This window comes from Arvicola amphibius, chromosome 17 (genome assembly GCF_903992535.2).
Source record: "Arvicola amphibius chromosome 17, mArvAmp1.2, whole genome shotgun sequence".
NCBI lineage: Eukaryota > Metazoa > Chordata > Mammalia > Rodentia > Cricetidae > Arvicola > Arvicola amphibius.
Window position 1 is genome coordinate 839,669 of NC_052063.2, and position 17,701 is coordinate 857,369.

The 17,701-nt window shown below is 48.4% G+C and overlaps 1 protein-coding gene across 2 annotated transcripts in view; it reads left to right on the top strand.

Moving 5' to 3' along the window:
• Nucleotides 1-17,701, top strand: part of Syn3 (synapsin III) — a 360,471-nt gene that overhangs the window by 338,578 nt on the left and 4,192 nt on the right. For both annotated transcript variants that reach the window (XM_038314795.1, XM_038314794.1), the window contains 5 exons: nt 248-390; nt 6,838-6,912; nt 11,083-11,185; nt 15,479-15,613; nt 16,310-16,397. In XM_038314795.1, coding sequence (XP_038170723.1) covers nt 248-390; nt 6,838-6,912; nt 11,083-11,185; nt 15,479-15,613; nt 16,310-16,397 — 544 coding nt within the window. The remainder of the gene's footprint in view (nt 1-247; nt 391-6,837; nt 6,913-11,082; nt 11,186-15,478; nt 15,614-16,309; nt 16,398-17,701) is intronic.

Here is a 17,701-nt window from a genome sequence, read left to right on the forward strand (position 1 = left end):
GACCCTTTGTCCAAACAAAATAAAAGTATTAATCATTCTGAACCCCTTCAGAGCTCACCTGTTCTCTCAAGAGCCCCTGCCTTCCCAGCTGGAACTGGCCCCTTCCTTCTCTGTTCCTTGGGAAAGCAGGTAGTGGGATTGTTCACCTCCTGTGTCTTTGTCCCTGCAAGTCAGGTGACCTTCTCTTTAATGGAGTCCCTTGTCCTAGTCTGGGCAGCCACACTCACATGTATCCCTTACCCCACAGATCAAAGTAGAAAACCAGCATGACTACCAGGACATCACTAGTGTGGTGGCCATGGCCAAAACCTATGCCACCACTGAAGCCTTTATCGACTCCAAGTATGACATCCGCATACAGAAGATTGGATCCAACTACAAGGCATACATGTGAGTCAGTGGGCAGGGACTGGGAGGAAGGTGGAAGTGGCCTACTTCTACCATGATGCTTTGCTTGTCCTTTGCTTCTGTTGCAACTTAGCCCAATAGACCTCTCTATAAAGGTGTGTGTGTGTGTGTGTGTGTGTGTGTGTGTGTGTGTGTGTGTGTAGATTTGTGCAAATCAAGGAGTCCTTGCTGAAGGGTTGGAATTCTCTTCGGTATGAAGCTGCATGGCCTGGTGTGTGTGGAAAAGCAATCTGTTATTTTCTGGAACCAACAAGACTCATTAGGAAGTCACACCAAATTCTCTGGTTGCAAGCAACAAAAACTGCTTCTGAATACTACATGTTTTGTGTTTAAGGAAATTCACTAGAAAATCATGGGTGATTGGAAAGTTTAAGAAAACAAACCAAAATCCTGCTAAGTTACCAATTTCGGAAGCACTGGATTCAGGGCAGCCCTGTGTACATAGCAGTGTACGTGGTTGATGTTCACAGTGCCAAGGGGTGAAGAATCCACTGGAATCTTATGCACCAATCTCAGAGCGTGATCTGTCGCTTGCATTTTGGTTGGAGGCAGAAAACCACTATGGCAAATCCAAGCAGGGAGGTAGGCAAGTTGAACAAGATCAGGGCCCAGCAGAAGTGGAGGTGCTGCCTCTAAAGGAAGAGCTATGACTGCCAGGTGACAAAGGCAGCCCCCTGCATCGGTTTCAAGGTGAGTTGGCAAATGGAGAGCTAACCTGGGACTGAAGCCATCCGTTTCAGTGGGACTCTAGAGCAGGAGGAAAGGATGTCTCTTGAAGAGGTCTTACCTGTGTCTGGGTCTCTGTTCCCCTCACTTTGGAATGTTGTTCCTGGTTCTACTTCAGACGGGAAGACCTAACAGTCAGCTTTATGCAGCACTGACTGTGAGCACAGCTCCATGTTAGGAAACTGCAGTGATCACCCATGGACAGTTGGACAGTCTGTCTATCTATGTGCTTCTGTGCAGCATAGCTTTTGTCTGAGAATCCTGTGGGCAAGCCAAGCTGTCACCTGCTTCTGTTAAGATGTCAAGTCAATCAAAGCTGTGCCTATTCATGAATGCATTGTCTGCCATGACCTTTTGCCACCTGGATTGCCTAGGCCATTGGAAAAACATATCTTTGTGTAAAGGGCCAGGTAGAGACCAGGGAGATAGGTCATAAAGACCTGAGTACGATTCCCAGCATCTATCTAAAAAGATGTGATGGTGCGTGATTATAATCCCAGCCTTGGGGAGGATCCCTGGGGCTCACTACCCAGACAGTCTAACATAATTAGCAAGCCCCAGGTCACAGTGAGAGATTCTGTCTCCAAAACCAAGGTCAATGGTTCCTGATGAACAACACCAAGATTGACCTCTGGTTTCTATGCTCACTCACATACGTGTGTGTGTGTGTGTGTGTGTGTGTGTGTGTGTGTGTGTGTGTGTGTGATTTTAAATAGGTCTGGGGGAGGGGGAGGTTCAATGAGTAAAGCATTTTGTTTACAAGCACAAAACTCTGAGTTCAATCTCCAGATCCCACATAAAGTACCCGGTATGAGGCTGGGTGTGGTGGTGAACACCTTCAATTTCAGTATTTGGGAGGCAAGTGGATCTCTGTGAGTTGGAGGCCAGCCTAGTCTACATAGTAAATTCCAGGATACCAGAGTTGCATAGTGAGGCCCTTTCTCAAAACACAAAAGTAATAGGTATGGCCATAAGCTCTTGTAATCCAAACACTCTGGGGTTCCCTGACCAGCCAGTCTATTCTAATTGGTGATCTCCAGACCAATAAAAGACCTTGTTGCAAAGGAGATAGATTTCTGAGGATGACACCCAGGGTTCCCCCAGCCTCAAAAAGTACATATATATATAGTACATATATATGTGTGTGTGTATATACATATATATATGTATATATACATACACATAGAGAGAGAGAGTGCATGTGTGTGTGTGTGTGTGTGTGTGTGTGTGTGTGTGTGTATGTATAAGGGAGATTTTAGGCTTTGAGACCCATGCACTTGGTTGCAACTGTACCGTTTCCTGAGACACTGGAAAAGATACATGCAATTGACCAATAAGGACACAGTCCCAAAAAAGAGATAAAGCCAGTTTCCAAGGGATAGTTCTCTTCTATCCTATCAGTCAACCACCCAATTCTTTCCCCCAGGGCAGGCCAGCGCTGTTACAGCTTTCACATGTTCTCTCGGAGTGTCTCAGGAGATTAGATCTCACATGGAATTAGATCTTACATACAGACACACACGCACGCACGCACACATGCACGCACGCCGCCCCGAATCAGGTGCATTTCCTTCCTCCTTTCATTGTTAGCGTTTGCATATGTCATTGATGTCACCTTGCCCCAGTTTCTTTTCTGAGGATTACCTCATTGCTGCATTCTTTGAGCCCTTCTGGCCTGACAGCTCCAATTTGTCATTGGTTACAGAGATTCTTGGACCCTGGGTTGGTCCACAGCCAAGGGATGGATGGGGCTCATACCACACTTGAGCTGCGAATGTTCTCCTTGCCCATAACCGTTCACCCTCCTCTGGCCCACATCCTGCTCTGCACTTAGGCCTTTCTGCTTGCTACCATAGAGGTGTCACTGCTTGCAAATTCTCCTAATGCACAGCCAGGACATACATATGCATACTTGCCTGCTCAGATACTAGCATCCGTGATTATTTCTCTATACATCCATCTGCATGTATAATACTCTAATGAAGTCACACTGTTGTCTGGACTTTCATCCAGTACCATGTGGCTCAACTGTGCCTTCCTGATTGCTGTCTATTCTTCCTATGCCGGTTAAGAAAAAGCTGACTTCCCCCGTCCGTCACTCACTTGACCCCCATCCATGTGAACAGTTTCAGCCTGTGCCTGAAACAGTGGGAAACAACTCTACCAACCCCAGCACAGGCTTGTAGAAAGTATCATGACGTTCAGTCTTCACTCTTGTCCAGAGTTGCTCAGCCAGGAGCTTCTCCTCCACCTCCGAGGTTATACGTTTGATCTTATATACCCCCTCCCCAAATTCATGTTGAAAATCCACCCCTTCTCAAGTGATAATCTTAGGAAGATGGGTCAGAGAGGAGATTATGCCATCAGGGTAGAACCTTCCAGAAAGCAATCAGTGCTTGTTCTAGTTCCATTCTGCTACTATGTTAAAGCACTCTGAACAAAAGCAACTTTAGGGGAAAAAAAGAATTTATTTCAACTTCCCTTCCATCACTGAGGGAAGTCAGGGCAGGAACTCAAGTAGAAACTTGAAGCAGAGACCCCAGAAGAATGCTATTTTCAGACTGACTTATAGACCCCTGCTTGGTTAGCTTTCTTATACAGCCAAGGACCACCTCTCTAGGGAATAATGCCATCCACAGTGGGGTGGGCCCTCCTACATTAATTAACAATAAGGCAACCCCCACTGACATGCTCACAGGCTGGTCCGATCTGGTCAGTCTCTGAACTGAGATACCTTTTCTCAGGTGATTCTAGGCTGTATCAAGTTAACAATTAAGGCAATATTCTTAGAAAAAAAAGAACTCAGAAGGACCCCTTGCTTCATCTTGGTAAGAAGGCACAGACTAAAAAACGGGTCATCATCAAACATGAATCTTTAGGCAATTTGAACTTGGACTTCCATGCCTCCAGACTACAAGAAATGAGTCATTGTCTATAAATCACACAGCTAATGGTCCTCCCTTACATCAGCCCAAATAAATAAAGGTGATTATAGCCCAGGTAGATGCTTTAACAACAGTCTCCATTCCATCCCACATCCCGCTGGCTGCATCTCATTCAAGTCAAGGACGAGGGCCCTTCCATACATGTGTGGTGGGCTCCATGAGCTATGTAAGGAGTCAAGGGTTTATGGAGTGCAGTTTGGGGGCACCTGCCGTTAAGAGAAGGATAACTCTGGTGCCATCCCCTTCAGTGGGGCTGATACAAGCTGGTAGTTGTAAAGCCCTTGGATACACAGCTCGGATGTCCAAAGCTGTCCTTGGGTATCAGCTCTCCCAGTTATCTCCCTCTTGGAATGAGAGCAATCTGGCTTGAGTTCCTGCTGTTTCAGCCCTTGGAATGCCTTCTTCTTTATCTTTTCTTACTAAAAATAACAGCACAGCCATTTGTGCTGAGAGGTTGACGGGAATGTTTCCTCTCATTCACATAGGACCCCACTCAGGTCTACAGTTATTCCCATTTTACCAAGGAAGAAGTTAAAAGACTCGGAAATGCTGCCCGTGGCGTATTACTAGAAAATGCTAGCACCACAGTGTTCTTCAGTTCTTACCTTCACTATGCTAAATGCTGTTCACCTGCCAAGGCATAGCTCAGTGGGCAGGTTCGGGAGCCTCATCCGGTGATCTCAATGGGTAGGTTCTGGGGCCACATCCAGTGACTCTGGGGTTTCTTTTGCATCCCTGGAGCCATATCCATTGGCTAATTCACCGTGGCAGTCCTCTGGCTCAAACCCAGTAAAGGCAGGAAGTGAACAGCCTAAGCAGGGTGCAGTTTTACACTTTTCGACTGAGCCGTATCCAGGATGTAGGCTGACCCTGTGAGCATTGTTGTCGTAATTTTTGTCAGCTTGACACAAACCTAGGCATACCTAAGAAGAAGGACTCTGTTGAGAAATGGCCTCCATCAGATTGGCCATGTTAGTGTGTATGTGCAGAGTTTGTTTGATTACTAATTGATGGAGGAGGACCCTACCTACTGTAGGTGGCACCATCTCTGGGTGGATGGGCCAGGGCTGTATGAGAAAGGCAACTGAACTGAAAGAGCACACCAGTAATCAGCATCCCCAGTGATCTCTGCATCAGTTCCTCTTCCCAGCTTCCTGCTTGAGCTCCTGCCTGGGCTTTCCTCAGAGATGAGCTGTCTTGGTTACTGTTCTATTGCTGTGGAGAGACATCATGAAGACACCTATAAAACAATATTTAATTGGGGATCCTGCTTACAGGGATCCATAGGTGTCTGATGTTCTCTCCAGCATACATCATCCCTCTCCCAGTCAGTAACTATGGGGCACCTACTACATGCTGAGTCCCATTGGAACTGTGTACCCAGAGGACGGAGCAAAGCATGTACTGTTTTTAGGGCTTATCCCCCATCAGGACAGTTAGATGAGCACAGTGCCAGGGAGAGAAGAGGAGAGGGAAGCAGGGCAGGGCATGGACTGCCATATAAGGACTGGACAAGGAGGTTGTTACAAGGGAGTCACATTCAAATGAAGCCTGAATGATGAGCAAGGACTTAGGAAGGAAAGGTGGTAACAAAGGCCACCAGGGGCAAAGGGGAGAGTGAGTGTTTAGGACAGAAGCCATACATGGGCAAGCGCTAAGAAGGAAGACAGTTATGACTGAAGTAGAACAAAGTCCAAACAAGAAGTTGGGAAGAGCAGCACGGCAGGCAGAGGTCACAAAGGCTTCCCAACTCTTCACCATGGAAAAGTAATCACTTCCTCCCTAAGATCATCTTTTTCCCTACATTTAAAAACCTATATAAAGAAATCCCAGAATCGCTAGGTGGTACACTGCCCTCGTTCTCCTTAAAAGCAAGAGGTCATGCCTCTTACTCACTTTTCCATTACTGTAACAAAATATTTGAGACGATCAACTTAAAAGGAAGAAAGGTTTATTCGGACTCACAGTTTCAGAGGGTTTAGCTCATGGTTACTTGTCCCTATTGCTTTGCGCCTTTGGTAACACAGTCACGGAGTTATGGTGGTCAGAAAGCCAAGAGAGGCAAGAAGGACTTAGGTCCCTTCAAGGTTATGACCCCCACGACCTAACTTCCTGTTCCTAGGCATCACTTGCTAAAGGTTCCTACACCTCCCAATAGTACCACAAGATGCTAAAAGTCAAGCCTTAGCATGTGGGATCTGGATTGGGGACACTGAAGCACCAAAGTTTCTGCCATTTTATCTGAGCAGCCTTTTTAAAATTTTAATTTTAATCCTGGGGGCTGGAAAAATGGCTCAGTGGTTAAACACATTTTATTACTCTTACAGAGAGCCAGGATTTGCTTCCCAGCACCCACATGGCAGATAATAGACTTCTGTAACTCTAATTTCTGTGGGTCCTAATCTCTCTTCCAAGCTCTGTGGGCATTACACACACATGGAGCACAGCGTGCAAACAAAACACACACAGAAACATAAAATAAATAAACAAAAATATCAGTAAACACAAATTAATCTTTAAATTTCAAAAGCATTTGGCAAACAATACACAATATCCAGGAATAAATAAATCAGTCGGCATTAATGGAAATTACAGAAAGAAAAATCAAGTTGAGGATAGGCTACAGATCCAAAAATACATGCTGTGTATATTATGGACCAGAGGTTTGAAACATCTCCTAACCACCAAAGTGAAGAAGGGAAGCAGATTAGTGACAGAGATCCCTAATATCCTCACTGTGTGATCTGTTCTAACCCAGGAGAACCTCCATCTCTGGAAACTGGAAGGCCAACACAGGTTCTGCCATGCTGGAGCAGGTGGCCATGACAGAGAGGTAAGAGACAAAGGTTCTGTGGAGAGAGGTACCAGCATCCAACCTCTGACCAGTGTCCCACAGACAGCAGCAACAACAGGGCACCTGCCAAAATAACACTTACAGATGATAAGATTTCAGAGAAGGGAAGTGGTTTGCCCTGTGTCCCAGGAGTAAGAGAGGAACACTGAGATCCTGGCTTCAAGTCCAGAGATCTTCTGGGTCCTGCTCTGCTGCCTCGGTAAGAGACTGAAGCCTTCATCAGTCCCCAGTTGCTTGCAAATAACTGGGAGAAAACATTTGTATTAAAATGTCAAAAATGGATATGGGTCTTCCTCAGACCAACTGAAGAAGGAAAAGCCAGTTCCCCCTAAATTGTGTGTACTTTGGGGTGTACTTTAGCTGAAGGACCTACAGGTCTTCGTCCCGTTAGGCACTGCTGTGTGACCTTCTCAGCTGAGGGAGATCTGGGCATCTGCTCTCTGAACCAGTCACACTCCTTCCCTAGGAGATCACTGAACACTGCCTGCGAGCATGCAGCAGTAGTGGCCAGAACATGTGCTCTAGGGTCAGTAAACACTGAGAGCCTACTGCATGCCAGTGCGCTGAGCAGAAAAGCAGCTACGGCAAAGGGCGCTGACTCGATTCTCTCCTCTGAGAACCATGGGTCATCTGTAAGCATCAGAACATGGCACATTAGTTTGAGCTTTGGGGATGTACCAGCTTTTGTTGATGAAAACTCAAGATGCATGCTTTCAGGAGAGACTTGAGACCCCCATCTCCATTGAGATCATTTCTTTCACGGCTGTGCCGGATCAAACTTCTCCAACCATGGTTCACAGCATCACTAGGCTTAAAGTCTCGGTGTTAAGTCTGACAGAAAGAAACCATCTTTCCCCGTCATTTCAGCCAAAGCCTGAAGTGGAACCTTATTGACTGCTTAGCCAGGCTTTGGATCAAAGGATCATCCCTAAGCCAATTGCTGGCTGAGAAGGCTGTGGGATTGTGTTTGAGTAAACCTATGGCAAGTTACAACTCTAGAGGTTGGAGTGGGGCCTGCCTCTGTTTCAACAATGACTGAGTCTCAGGAAGGATGTAATGCCACAGACTGAGAAGTCTTTAGTAGGAAGGAAAGTAATTGCCCCACCTATGTTAATAATTACAGCCACCTTTCCCCACTTGTCTAAGGGATGACACAATTGCAAATGAACACAATAATGCTAGGGCAGCATGAGCCTTGAACACTTGTAGAAGAAAGAAGGAGAAGGGGCACCCAGTGAAATTTAGGGAAGGAGAGACCAGAGCGTGGTTCCTGAAGGAACAGGTACCCGCGTGAAGGAGTGGGACCCTGAAGGAGCTAGCTTTTGTTTCATCTCTACAACAATGTCACAAGCAATCACTGTGCACTAGTTTTAGAGCTCGGCCTTGGAGAAGGTGGTGGGAAAGAGAGACATTAGCCCTGCTCCTGTGGACCTTCCAGTTCAGGGTCTATAAGCTCAGGAATTAGGAGATGCTAGCAGTCATCCGGGAACCCCCTTGTACCAGCTAATCTTGTGAGGTTGTGCCAAGTACCTGGCACACCCCTCCCCCGGGCCGGGGCATTCATGGACAGCCAGTGCCTTCTTCTTCATGACTCTCGCAGTCAGTAAATCTTACCCTCTCCCTGGTCTCAGAAGTTTACGGTGGGGACCTCCAGCACATCACCATCCTGTGGCTCTGCTTTGTCTCGAGCCACAAGGATGACGCCAACAGAAACCTGGAAGACAGGGTCTGCTCAGCCTAACATTCACTGTCCCTCAGACAGTCGTGAGTTGTGCCCATGGCCTGAACAGAACTCTCTGGTCCCATTCCTACAGATCCAAAGTCTCTGGAGCCCCTTAAGCAGGCCCAGGCCCTCCGTGGTTCCTGAACAGTTCATTCCGTTTGATTAGTGCTAGTCTACCTGGTTGAAAGGAGGACCTTTCCCATATTTCCTGGCCCCTGGGGTTTCTGGCCCTGGGGTGATGCACACACGTAACTTAGATGTCCACTATTTGAAAAAAAGAACCTTTGGAAACTAGTTGCCTCCAGTCCTAAGTCTAGACTTCTATTTCTCTTGGGAAGAACCTGACTCATAAGTATGTCTCAGGCATAGTGTACCTTGAGCACGTTGTGTCCCATGAGTCAGCCACCAGCGCCAAATACAGTAACTCTAACACCTGGCTCCTGAAGCCTCTCAAAGCCCCAAGGATCAATGTTGTTGCCAAATGTGGCTGTGCATCGTCAGAGCATTGTATGCAGCACTGAAAATATGCAGGGTAGAGTCCAGAAGCTGCCCGTTTATCTGTACAGGGGTTGCATTATCTTTGGAGTCCCAGCACAAGACGCATCAAATAAAGGAAAGGAAGGAAAGGCTCATCCGAAATCACCGAGAAACTAATAAGAAACATTCAGAACACAGGCCAGGGAGACAGGTCCAGAGAGCACTTGCCACACAAGAATGAAGGCATGGGTTCCATCCCCAGATCACACATTTAAAAAACCAGGCGGGTATGGCAGAATGCAGCTGTGATCTCAGCACTGGGGAGAGAGAGAAACAAGAGGATCCTGGGACTCGCTGGCCAGCCAGCTACACTGTTCAGCGAGTTCCACATGGAGTAGGAGACCTTGTCTCAAAAATCAAGGTTGGGGGTTCCTGAGAAACAACACCCAAGGTTCACTTTGGGCCCTGCCACTCATATATGCAACTTGTGCATACATGTGCTCCTACCCAATATGTGTTCTCTCTCTCTCTCTACTCTTTGTCTGTCTCTCTCTGTCTCCCTCTCTCTCTGCCTCTCTCTCTGTCTCCCTGTCTCCCTCTCTCTGTCTTCCTCTGTCTCTCTCTCTGTCTCCCTCTCTGTCTCTCTCTCTGTCTCCCTCTCTGTCTCTCTCTGTGTCTCCCTCTCTGTCTCTCTCTCTCTCTTCTCTCTCTCTCTCTCTCTCTCTCTCTCCTCTCTCTCTCTCTCTCTCTCTCTCTCTCTCTCTCTCTCTCTCTCCAGTTCCTCCATGTCAAGTAAAAACAAACACACTGTGGCAGACTCCAAATGAAGGGAAGGAGGATTGCTTACAGCCTGGACACAGACACGATCTGGGACTGGAAGCCACACTGCTAATTATTATTCTCTCAGCCTCAGCATCTTCGCCTGAAAGCAATGAGTTCAACCCTCCCTCCTTGATCAGTTTGAGCTAGAATTAGAAAGAATGAGGAGTTAGCCTGCCAGGCATAGCAAGGGGTCTTTATCCTGCCTTTTACTCCCAGCACGCTCCTGGCTGCAGTTGGATCTCTCGAACTAGGGTTGGGTTCCAGTTGGAGGTCTAGATGACCATGTTACTGCCCTGCTGTAGAACTTCAGAAAGAGACCTTCTCTCTAGGCCTCAGTGGGCCCTGGTTGATACGATTAAAGAGTGAGTTCTTAGAAATTGTCAGCCATGCTCCCTCCTCATTCCAGGTCACGTGGCTCAAACGCACAAACAGATCTGAGAGCTGGAGTGTCCCGCATGACCTCAGAGAGTGTGGAGAGAAACAGGGACATTAACACAAAGTCCCCTGTGGCCACCAAATCTAGTACACAAGGAAAGCCAAGTGCATGCCCAGAAGATCTCCCCAGATACAACCAACCCCTTGTCATAGGGTCAAAGTTCACAGCCCAGATCTGTCCCCAGCAAAGCAAACTGGCCCTGAAGCCGTCAGTCACGGGAATAGGAACAAAAGCAATTGGTCCAGAAGGCCAGGCCCCCAGGAAAGTCAGGAGCTGTCTGAAGGAGCTCCCCTGCCCCCACATCCTCCCACCCCTAATCCAGGAGAATGAGGTCCTTTGTCTCCCACAGGCTCTTGTCTGGCTGGGGCTCTGAGCAGGGAGGGTAGCCTGGAGGGATTTTTAGAGTCCTTCAAGCCGCTTTCCCAAGGGAAAAGGACTGCAGGGGTGGCTGGGTGTCGGGATGGCCCTGGATGGGGGCAAGGCAAGCTTCCTATTGCTGCAGAGGTCGGGGACAACAGCAAAAGGGTGTCCATGGGTCTCCGAGATCTCCTGGTTCTTATTCCTTCTCTTCTTCATCCTCTGTCCCTGCTTCTTGAGTGCCCCCACTCCTTGGCCTTCCTTCTCTGTCTCCCTCTGACCTCTTGCCTTGCTTCTTACCCCATACTCACTGTCAGTCTGTCTGTCTTTGCAGGTACAGGCTATGGGTGGACAGCTGCTCAGAAATGTTCGGCGGCCTAGACATCTGTGCTGTCAAGGCTGTCCACAGCAAGGATGGGAGAGATTACATCATCGAGGTGAGGAATGGAGCTAGAGGGTCCAGCCTGGACCATCCCAGAAGGACACAGATGTAGCTCAGGGCATAGGGAGTCACCCAGAGTGCTTCATGTACTCACCTCAGCTTCAGCAACATTGGGAGCCTTCCTGCTCAGCACTCTGACCTCAGAGTCCAGAACTCGGGGCACAGTTTTCCCCAGCTTATCAGGCTAAGATTCCACACAATTCTGTGCCAGTGTCCAGTGTCCCCAGTGTTCAAGGACATGATATGAATGCAGTTCCCTTACCACCATACAAGGTTCTATCCTTAATTCTTTCAACAGACATGGGCTCCAGAGGATTCTTTAGGCCAGGCACTGGGTAATTCCGAGACACAGTCGTGAGCACAGCAGAATTAGCAAGCTGCAAGAGAAGATAACATAACAAAAATGGCAAAGCATTGTTAAGCAAAAGGTCACCCATTGTACAGAGTGTAGCTGGAGAGGCAGATGCAACTGCCGGAAATAGAACTGTAAGAGATGTTTAAAGGTGGGTACTGGGATGCAGAACGGCCCTAAGGACCCTTCTGCAGCCCGTGCATCTCTCCATCCCACAGTACCCTCTCCCCTCTACAGCCCCTTCCTACTCTCCTCAAGGGCTCCTTCTCCTCTCTCCTCCAGCTCCCAGCCTCCAGCACATCTGCAGCTTTAACCTGAAACACCCTGGTGGCCTCAAGGCTCCCCTCCAATCTCACCTACCAGCTCGACAGTCACATGCCGTCCTTTCCGCCCACTCCTTCTATGAGGCTCACTTCTCAACCCATAAGGCAAGGGAGGAATGGGCTGATACTAGGCCAAGACACGTGAGGGGAGCCCCATGGCCACCCTTCCCCTGCAGCTGTGTGGGCTGCTACTGAGAGGCACATGTCTGGGATGACCACAGTAGCCAGTCAGTCCTCCAGTCCCTCATGTCCACCCCGCTGCCCAAGGACCAACAGGCAAAGAGCATTGGGTAACTGAATGGGTAGGAGTTTGGAACCTTAGAAAGGCATACCAGCAGGGCAGGGAAGAGCTGCCTTGGCAGTGGGGGGTGGGGGAGCCGAGAGCCCAGGGCCAGCGACAGTCTCACTAGTTGGCTAGTTGGCTCACCGGAAAGGCTGGAAGCTACCACCGGTAAGTGGCATCTATATGTAGGATCCCATCCTTGCCTCAAGTCAGGGAATACCCTTCCTCTGACTATTCCCAGAACAGAAGTGAGTGGAGATCCTCTTCACCTGGGACATTAGCAACTCCTGGCAAACCACCCAGCATCACCTTTCCTCCCTAGGATGCTAGATATGACTCTGGTTCAGGCTCACACACACTCATTTCTTCCCTCTGGGCACCGGGCTTGAAGCCGAATGAACAGGGCTCAGATATGGCCGGAGAGTAGAAAAGAGCTGCTATCCCATTAGGAATGAGGGCCAAGGGCAGAAGAGATGACTTGTAGCCAAGATCTCTCATTGATCTTGCAGAGGAACCTAGGTTTGGTTCTCAGCATCCACATGGTGGCTCACAGCCATCTGGAATACGTATGTACATACATACATACATGCAAGCAAAACACTCATACAAACAAAATAAATAAATCTTTAAAAAGTGAGAAGAAAAATGTGAACTGTTTCCCTTCTCTCTCAGTTCAGCACCACACACATACCCACATACACACATACATAAATACATACACATGCACAAACATACACATATACAAATATATACACACATACACACAAACATGCACATGAACACACACACACATATACACGTATATGTATACATTCACACATGCACACACACATACACACAAACACATACACATGTACACATGCACATACACAAACATGCACACACACACACACACACGACCTCTAGCCTCTGACATCCCTCCACTTTCTCAAAAATCTATACCCAGAGGCCCCAGTTCCAGACACTTGGGGTCAGAGGTGAGGTCAAGGATGAAAGATGCTTCACATGTAAAAACAAACAAAAAGTCAGTTTGGGTCTTCTAAACATAAGAAAACAACTTTTCAAAAATGTTCCAGAAAAATCTCAATAAAACAAAGAAAAAAAGATGGCTTTCAGATTTGGGATTTTTTTTTCCCCCTCAGAAACATTAAAGAATTGTTTTCCTTTGAGGTTTAGGGTGGAATCAGGAAAAGAGGAAGTTTGTTCCTAGGAATAGAAAATGTATTTTTTTTTCCCAGTAAGGAGGAAAGAGGCAGCAGAAATCCACTGTCTCCCAGTCACCTCTGCGTGAGAGCACAGAGCTTGCATGGCACATTCAGTGAGGGCGCTTAGGGGAAACACCCTGAACCTCGTCCTCTTTGACCTGGCCCAGAGGATGACCTTGCTCACTGGGAAAAAATGTTTCCCTGGGGAGGGTGAGTGTCCATTTCCTCTGGCTGTGTCCACTGTGGGGACTCCAGTTCCTGACCTCTGGCTCCTTGTCATGTCTGTTTTCCACTGCAGAGAATGTGGGGGGACATCCAGGGCAGAAAGCTGTGGGCAGGGTGTGAGGGACGAGAGACAGGCCAGGCTGGGAGCCCAGGACCTTTGGAACCGGTGATGGAGACTACCTGTGACCCAGGCAGGACAGCCACCTCAGAGAGCTCCATTTAGGGACAGTTTACAGGACCTTCTGGGACCCATACCCAAGCCCTAGTTTGCTTTTCAGTCCCTGAGGCACACTGGGTGCTTGTACCCACCGTCCCCTGAAAGCCACAGCCGGGAGGTCTTAGCAGCTGCCGGAACCTTTAGTTTACAGTTGACAGACACTAGACGCAAGCAAACCCATAGCAGATCACAGACCTGGAACCCTGACTGCTGCGTCCAAAGTCTCACCACTGAACCATCCAATGCTTGGTGAGGACTTCCCTGTCTGACCCTCATCATTCTGGTGAGAATAATCAGAGTAACCATAAGCCTCAAAGACCTGCTGTTGTGAGACAGGGTCCCATTTATCCCAGGCTGCCCTCAAATTCGATATGTAGGAAGACATTGAATGTCTCGTACCCCAGCCTCCACCTTCTGAATGCTGGGATTATAGGTGCAGGGATGGAAGTGAAGGCCCCAAGCATGCCAGGTGAGCACCTTACCAAAAAAACCCAGCCCTACAGAGTGCTGCTCTGAGATAGAGCTGATGTCATCCATACCTGGTTCTTAGAATATATATCATCATATATCATCAGTGCTTAGTGAAATTGTACTATCGGGGCCTTCCATGGTGAACAGGCTTACCCCTTTCTCCGGGGCACAGGCCATTCTCCTGACTTCATGGGCTTACGGATGGCAAATGATAGTTCTGAGACTAATTTTTCTAAAGGGACAGCTACGTGAGCTCAGCAAAGACCCAGACACAGAGGGGCTCCTAGGAAGTCGTGTGGTCCCTGAGGGGCCTCTGGAAGGAGGGGCTGACTAGGTGTTTCATGACGGATAAGGAGTTAGCCAGGTGACTGGGGGGGAGGGGGTACAGAATGTTGGGTACGGAATCTGGAAATGAGACTGCATGATTACCCCAGAGCTGGCCAAAGAGGGTTTTACAGAGTGAGGCAGGTGACGGAGGAAGACTGGGCTCCTTCAGGTGGCCAACACAGCTCTGTCACAAGCCTACCAAGTCTTTATGTTCCCTTAAGACTGCCAAACTGCCTGCGCCTAGTGATCAGCTGGTCCACTGGCTCTCCTCTCTGAACCTCAGTTTCCCTTCTCTCACTAAAGTAGACTAGGTCAACGTGACCTCCCAGGGCTGCCATCCCTCTTCCCAAATAACAGCCTGGTTTCAAGGGAACGTGTTTCACTTCGAGCCTGCATTCTGCAGGGGCCCCGGAACAACCCTCTGTCCTCTTCTGTCTTCTCTATGAACCCTGGGTCACTTCCAGCCTATGTCAAAATTTTGGTGGTTGTTGTGATTGAGCCCCCACCATTGCTGTTTCCAGCTCTGAGGACATCTTTAACCTTAGGGGGCCAGTCCCAACCCTGGGAGGAAACTGGGGTGGGAAATGAGGGGGCGGAGACCAACCCCCAAAGAAAAATACAGAAAAGGTCAGGCATGCTACCCTGGCCATGGCCACATTGCTGGACTCCAGCATGTGGAGGCTGAATTGAACTGAATCCAGGAGTCTGTTGAGAAGGAAACGGAACTGGACAACAGGAGGGGTTCAGCTTGGCTGTTTGCATGGAGGACATTGCCACCTAGTGGTCATCCTGTCCTAAGCCCAGAGTCAACACTCCTAGAACAAGAAGCCAGAAGGCCAAGCCATCTTAACTCAGAGTCCTTCAGCCTCCTTTCCCTCCTCCTAGGTCATGGACAGTTCAATGCCTCTGATTGGAGAGCATGTCGAAGAGGACAAGCATTTAATAGCCGACCTTGTTGTCTCCAAGATGAGCCAACTCCTGGTGCCAGGGGGCACGGTGCCCTCACCCCTGAGACCTTGGGTAAGGTTCTCTTGTTAACAAAAGAGGTTATGGAATGAAAACCCCCAGGGTTTATTGGAGATAACCCCAGGCAGACATCATGGGGGAGAATGGGTTGGGGACAGAGGAGCGCAGGGTCACCTTTCCACCTCCTATGCCCTGGGAAGAAAACTCCTGTTCCATGAGCCTTTGCCCAGACTGTTGACAGTGTCCATCTCTGTGTCCCCATCTTGGGCCTGAGCTTGGATGTGTGCAACTGTGCATGTAAGAATGCATGTACACGTATACCCTATATTCCCAGGGCACAAGTCAATAAAGACTATTGTGTCTCTTCTCCATCCCCCAACCCAGCAAGCTCCTACCCCTCCCCTGCATAGCCCCACTGGGGACTACCAAACCACTCGTCAAAGAATTTACCAGCTTGCCAGCCTTCTGGAAAAGCTAGTTTCAAATCCTCCCCCAACCCCAATTCCTGTTTATCCCATAGAAACTCATCCCTTTATAAACACAGGAGTGGTAGTTAAATTCAAGGGGCTACTAGGAGCTCGGGGGTGTATACAGCATCCTCCATGGCTATGCTGAAAATCTATACACTGAAGAATCATACATCGTGTGTTTTACATCAGTGATATTTTGGGGGGGGGGGAATGTATAAGGCCTCGACTCCCACCCAGAAATTCTGTTGCCACAGGCTTCCTTTCTCTTCTCTTGCTCTAGGGTCCACAGACTAAACTTGCAAAATCTCCAGGGCAAGGCCAGCTGGGATCTCAGCTAGGACAGCCCCAGCCAAGGCCACCTCCCCAAGGTAAGACTCAGGAAGCCACTGAGAAACATTCTATCAGTGTGTATGTTGAAATGCCAGGCAGAGGACTAGAAAGGGGGCTCAGCAGGTAAGAGCACTTGCTTTGCAGATGTAAAGGCCTAAGTTCAAATCCCCAGCACTCGGGGAAATCAGCTAGGCACAGCCAAACATGTCTGTAGCTCCAGCACTAGGGGAAGGGAGGAACAGGCAGCCCTTGGTAGCATGTTCACCAGGTAGTCTGGCGGGAATAACAGATGCAGTGGTTCTCAGCCTGTGGGTCATGGCCCCCAAGGAGGACACATACCAGATATCCTGCATATCAGCCATTTACATTACAATGTGTAACAGTAGAAAAATACAGTTATGAAGCAGCAATGAAATAATTTTATGGTTGAGGGGGTCACCACGACATGAGGAACTATTGTATTAAGGGATCTCAGCATTAGGAAGGTTGAGAACCACTGGTCTACAGGGCGTAATCTAGGAAGCAATAGAGGAAGACACTCAAGGTCCTCTGACTCTGCTTGCACATCCAAGGGTGTGTGCTGACACACAGAGTAATTAAATAATAATTGAATCAATAAATGTTTTGCTGGAGACCGTCCAGAGCAGTGGCTCTCAGCCTTTCTAATGCTACAGATTTAATACCGTTCCTCATGTTGTCGTGACCCCCCAACCATAAAACTATTTTCGTTGCTACCTTATAATTGTAATTTTGCTACTGTTATGAATCATAATATAAATTATCTGTGGTTTTTGATGGTCTTAGGTGACCCTGGTGAAAGGGTTACTCATACCCCCAAAGGGTCACAGCTGGTCTAGACAATCCATCCTGACACTATCTTCTAGCTATGTACACTCCCTCCGTCTGCAGGATGAGGAAGCTAGGAGGGCTGCTGTCCCCTTAAGGATTTAGTCAGGGAAGGAGTTAGAAAGAGCGAACAGCAGGACTGTCGAGTACTTAATGTGCCGGGCCCTGTGCTAGGGCATCTCCATCCGCCCAGCCACTTTGCAGAGGAAGTGTCATTGTCTCCCTTTTCCCAAGTAGGAAATTGAAGCTTTGCCCAGGAAGGCACAGTAAGAAGATGGCAGCTTTACAAGCCTGGACTTTCAAACCTTCTGGGAAATGTTATTTGTAGCCACTAGTGGTGCGTGAGCATACATTTATGAGCCAACCAGCCGGAGTGAGAAAGAGAAAAGGAAGACACCCAGAAGATTATACCCGCAGCTGCTGACATTTTTCCTCAAAGTCTTCCCTGCACTGCTCCAAAAGAGCCGCGGCTTGTTAGAGGGTGAATCCCGGCTGG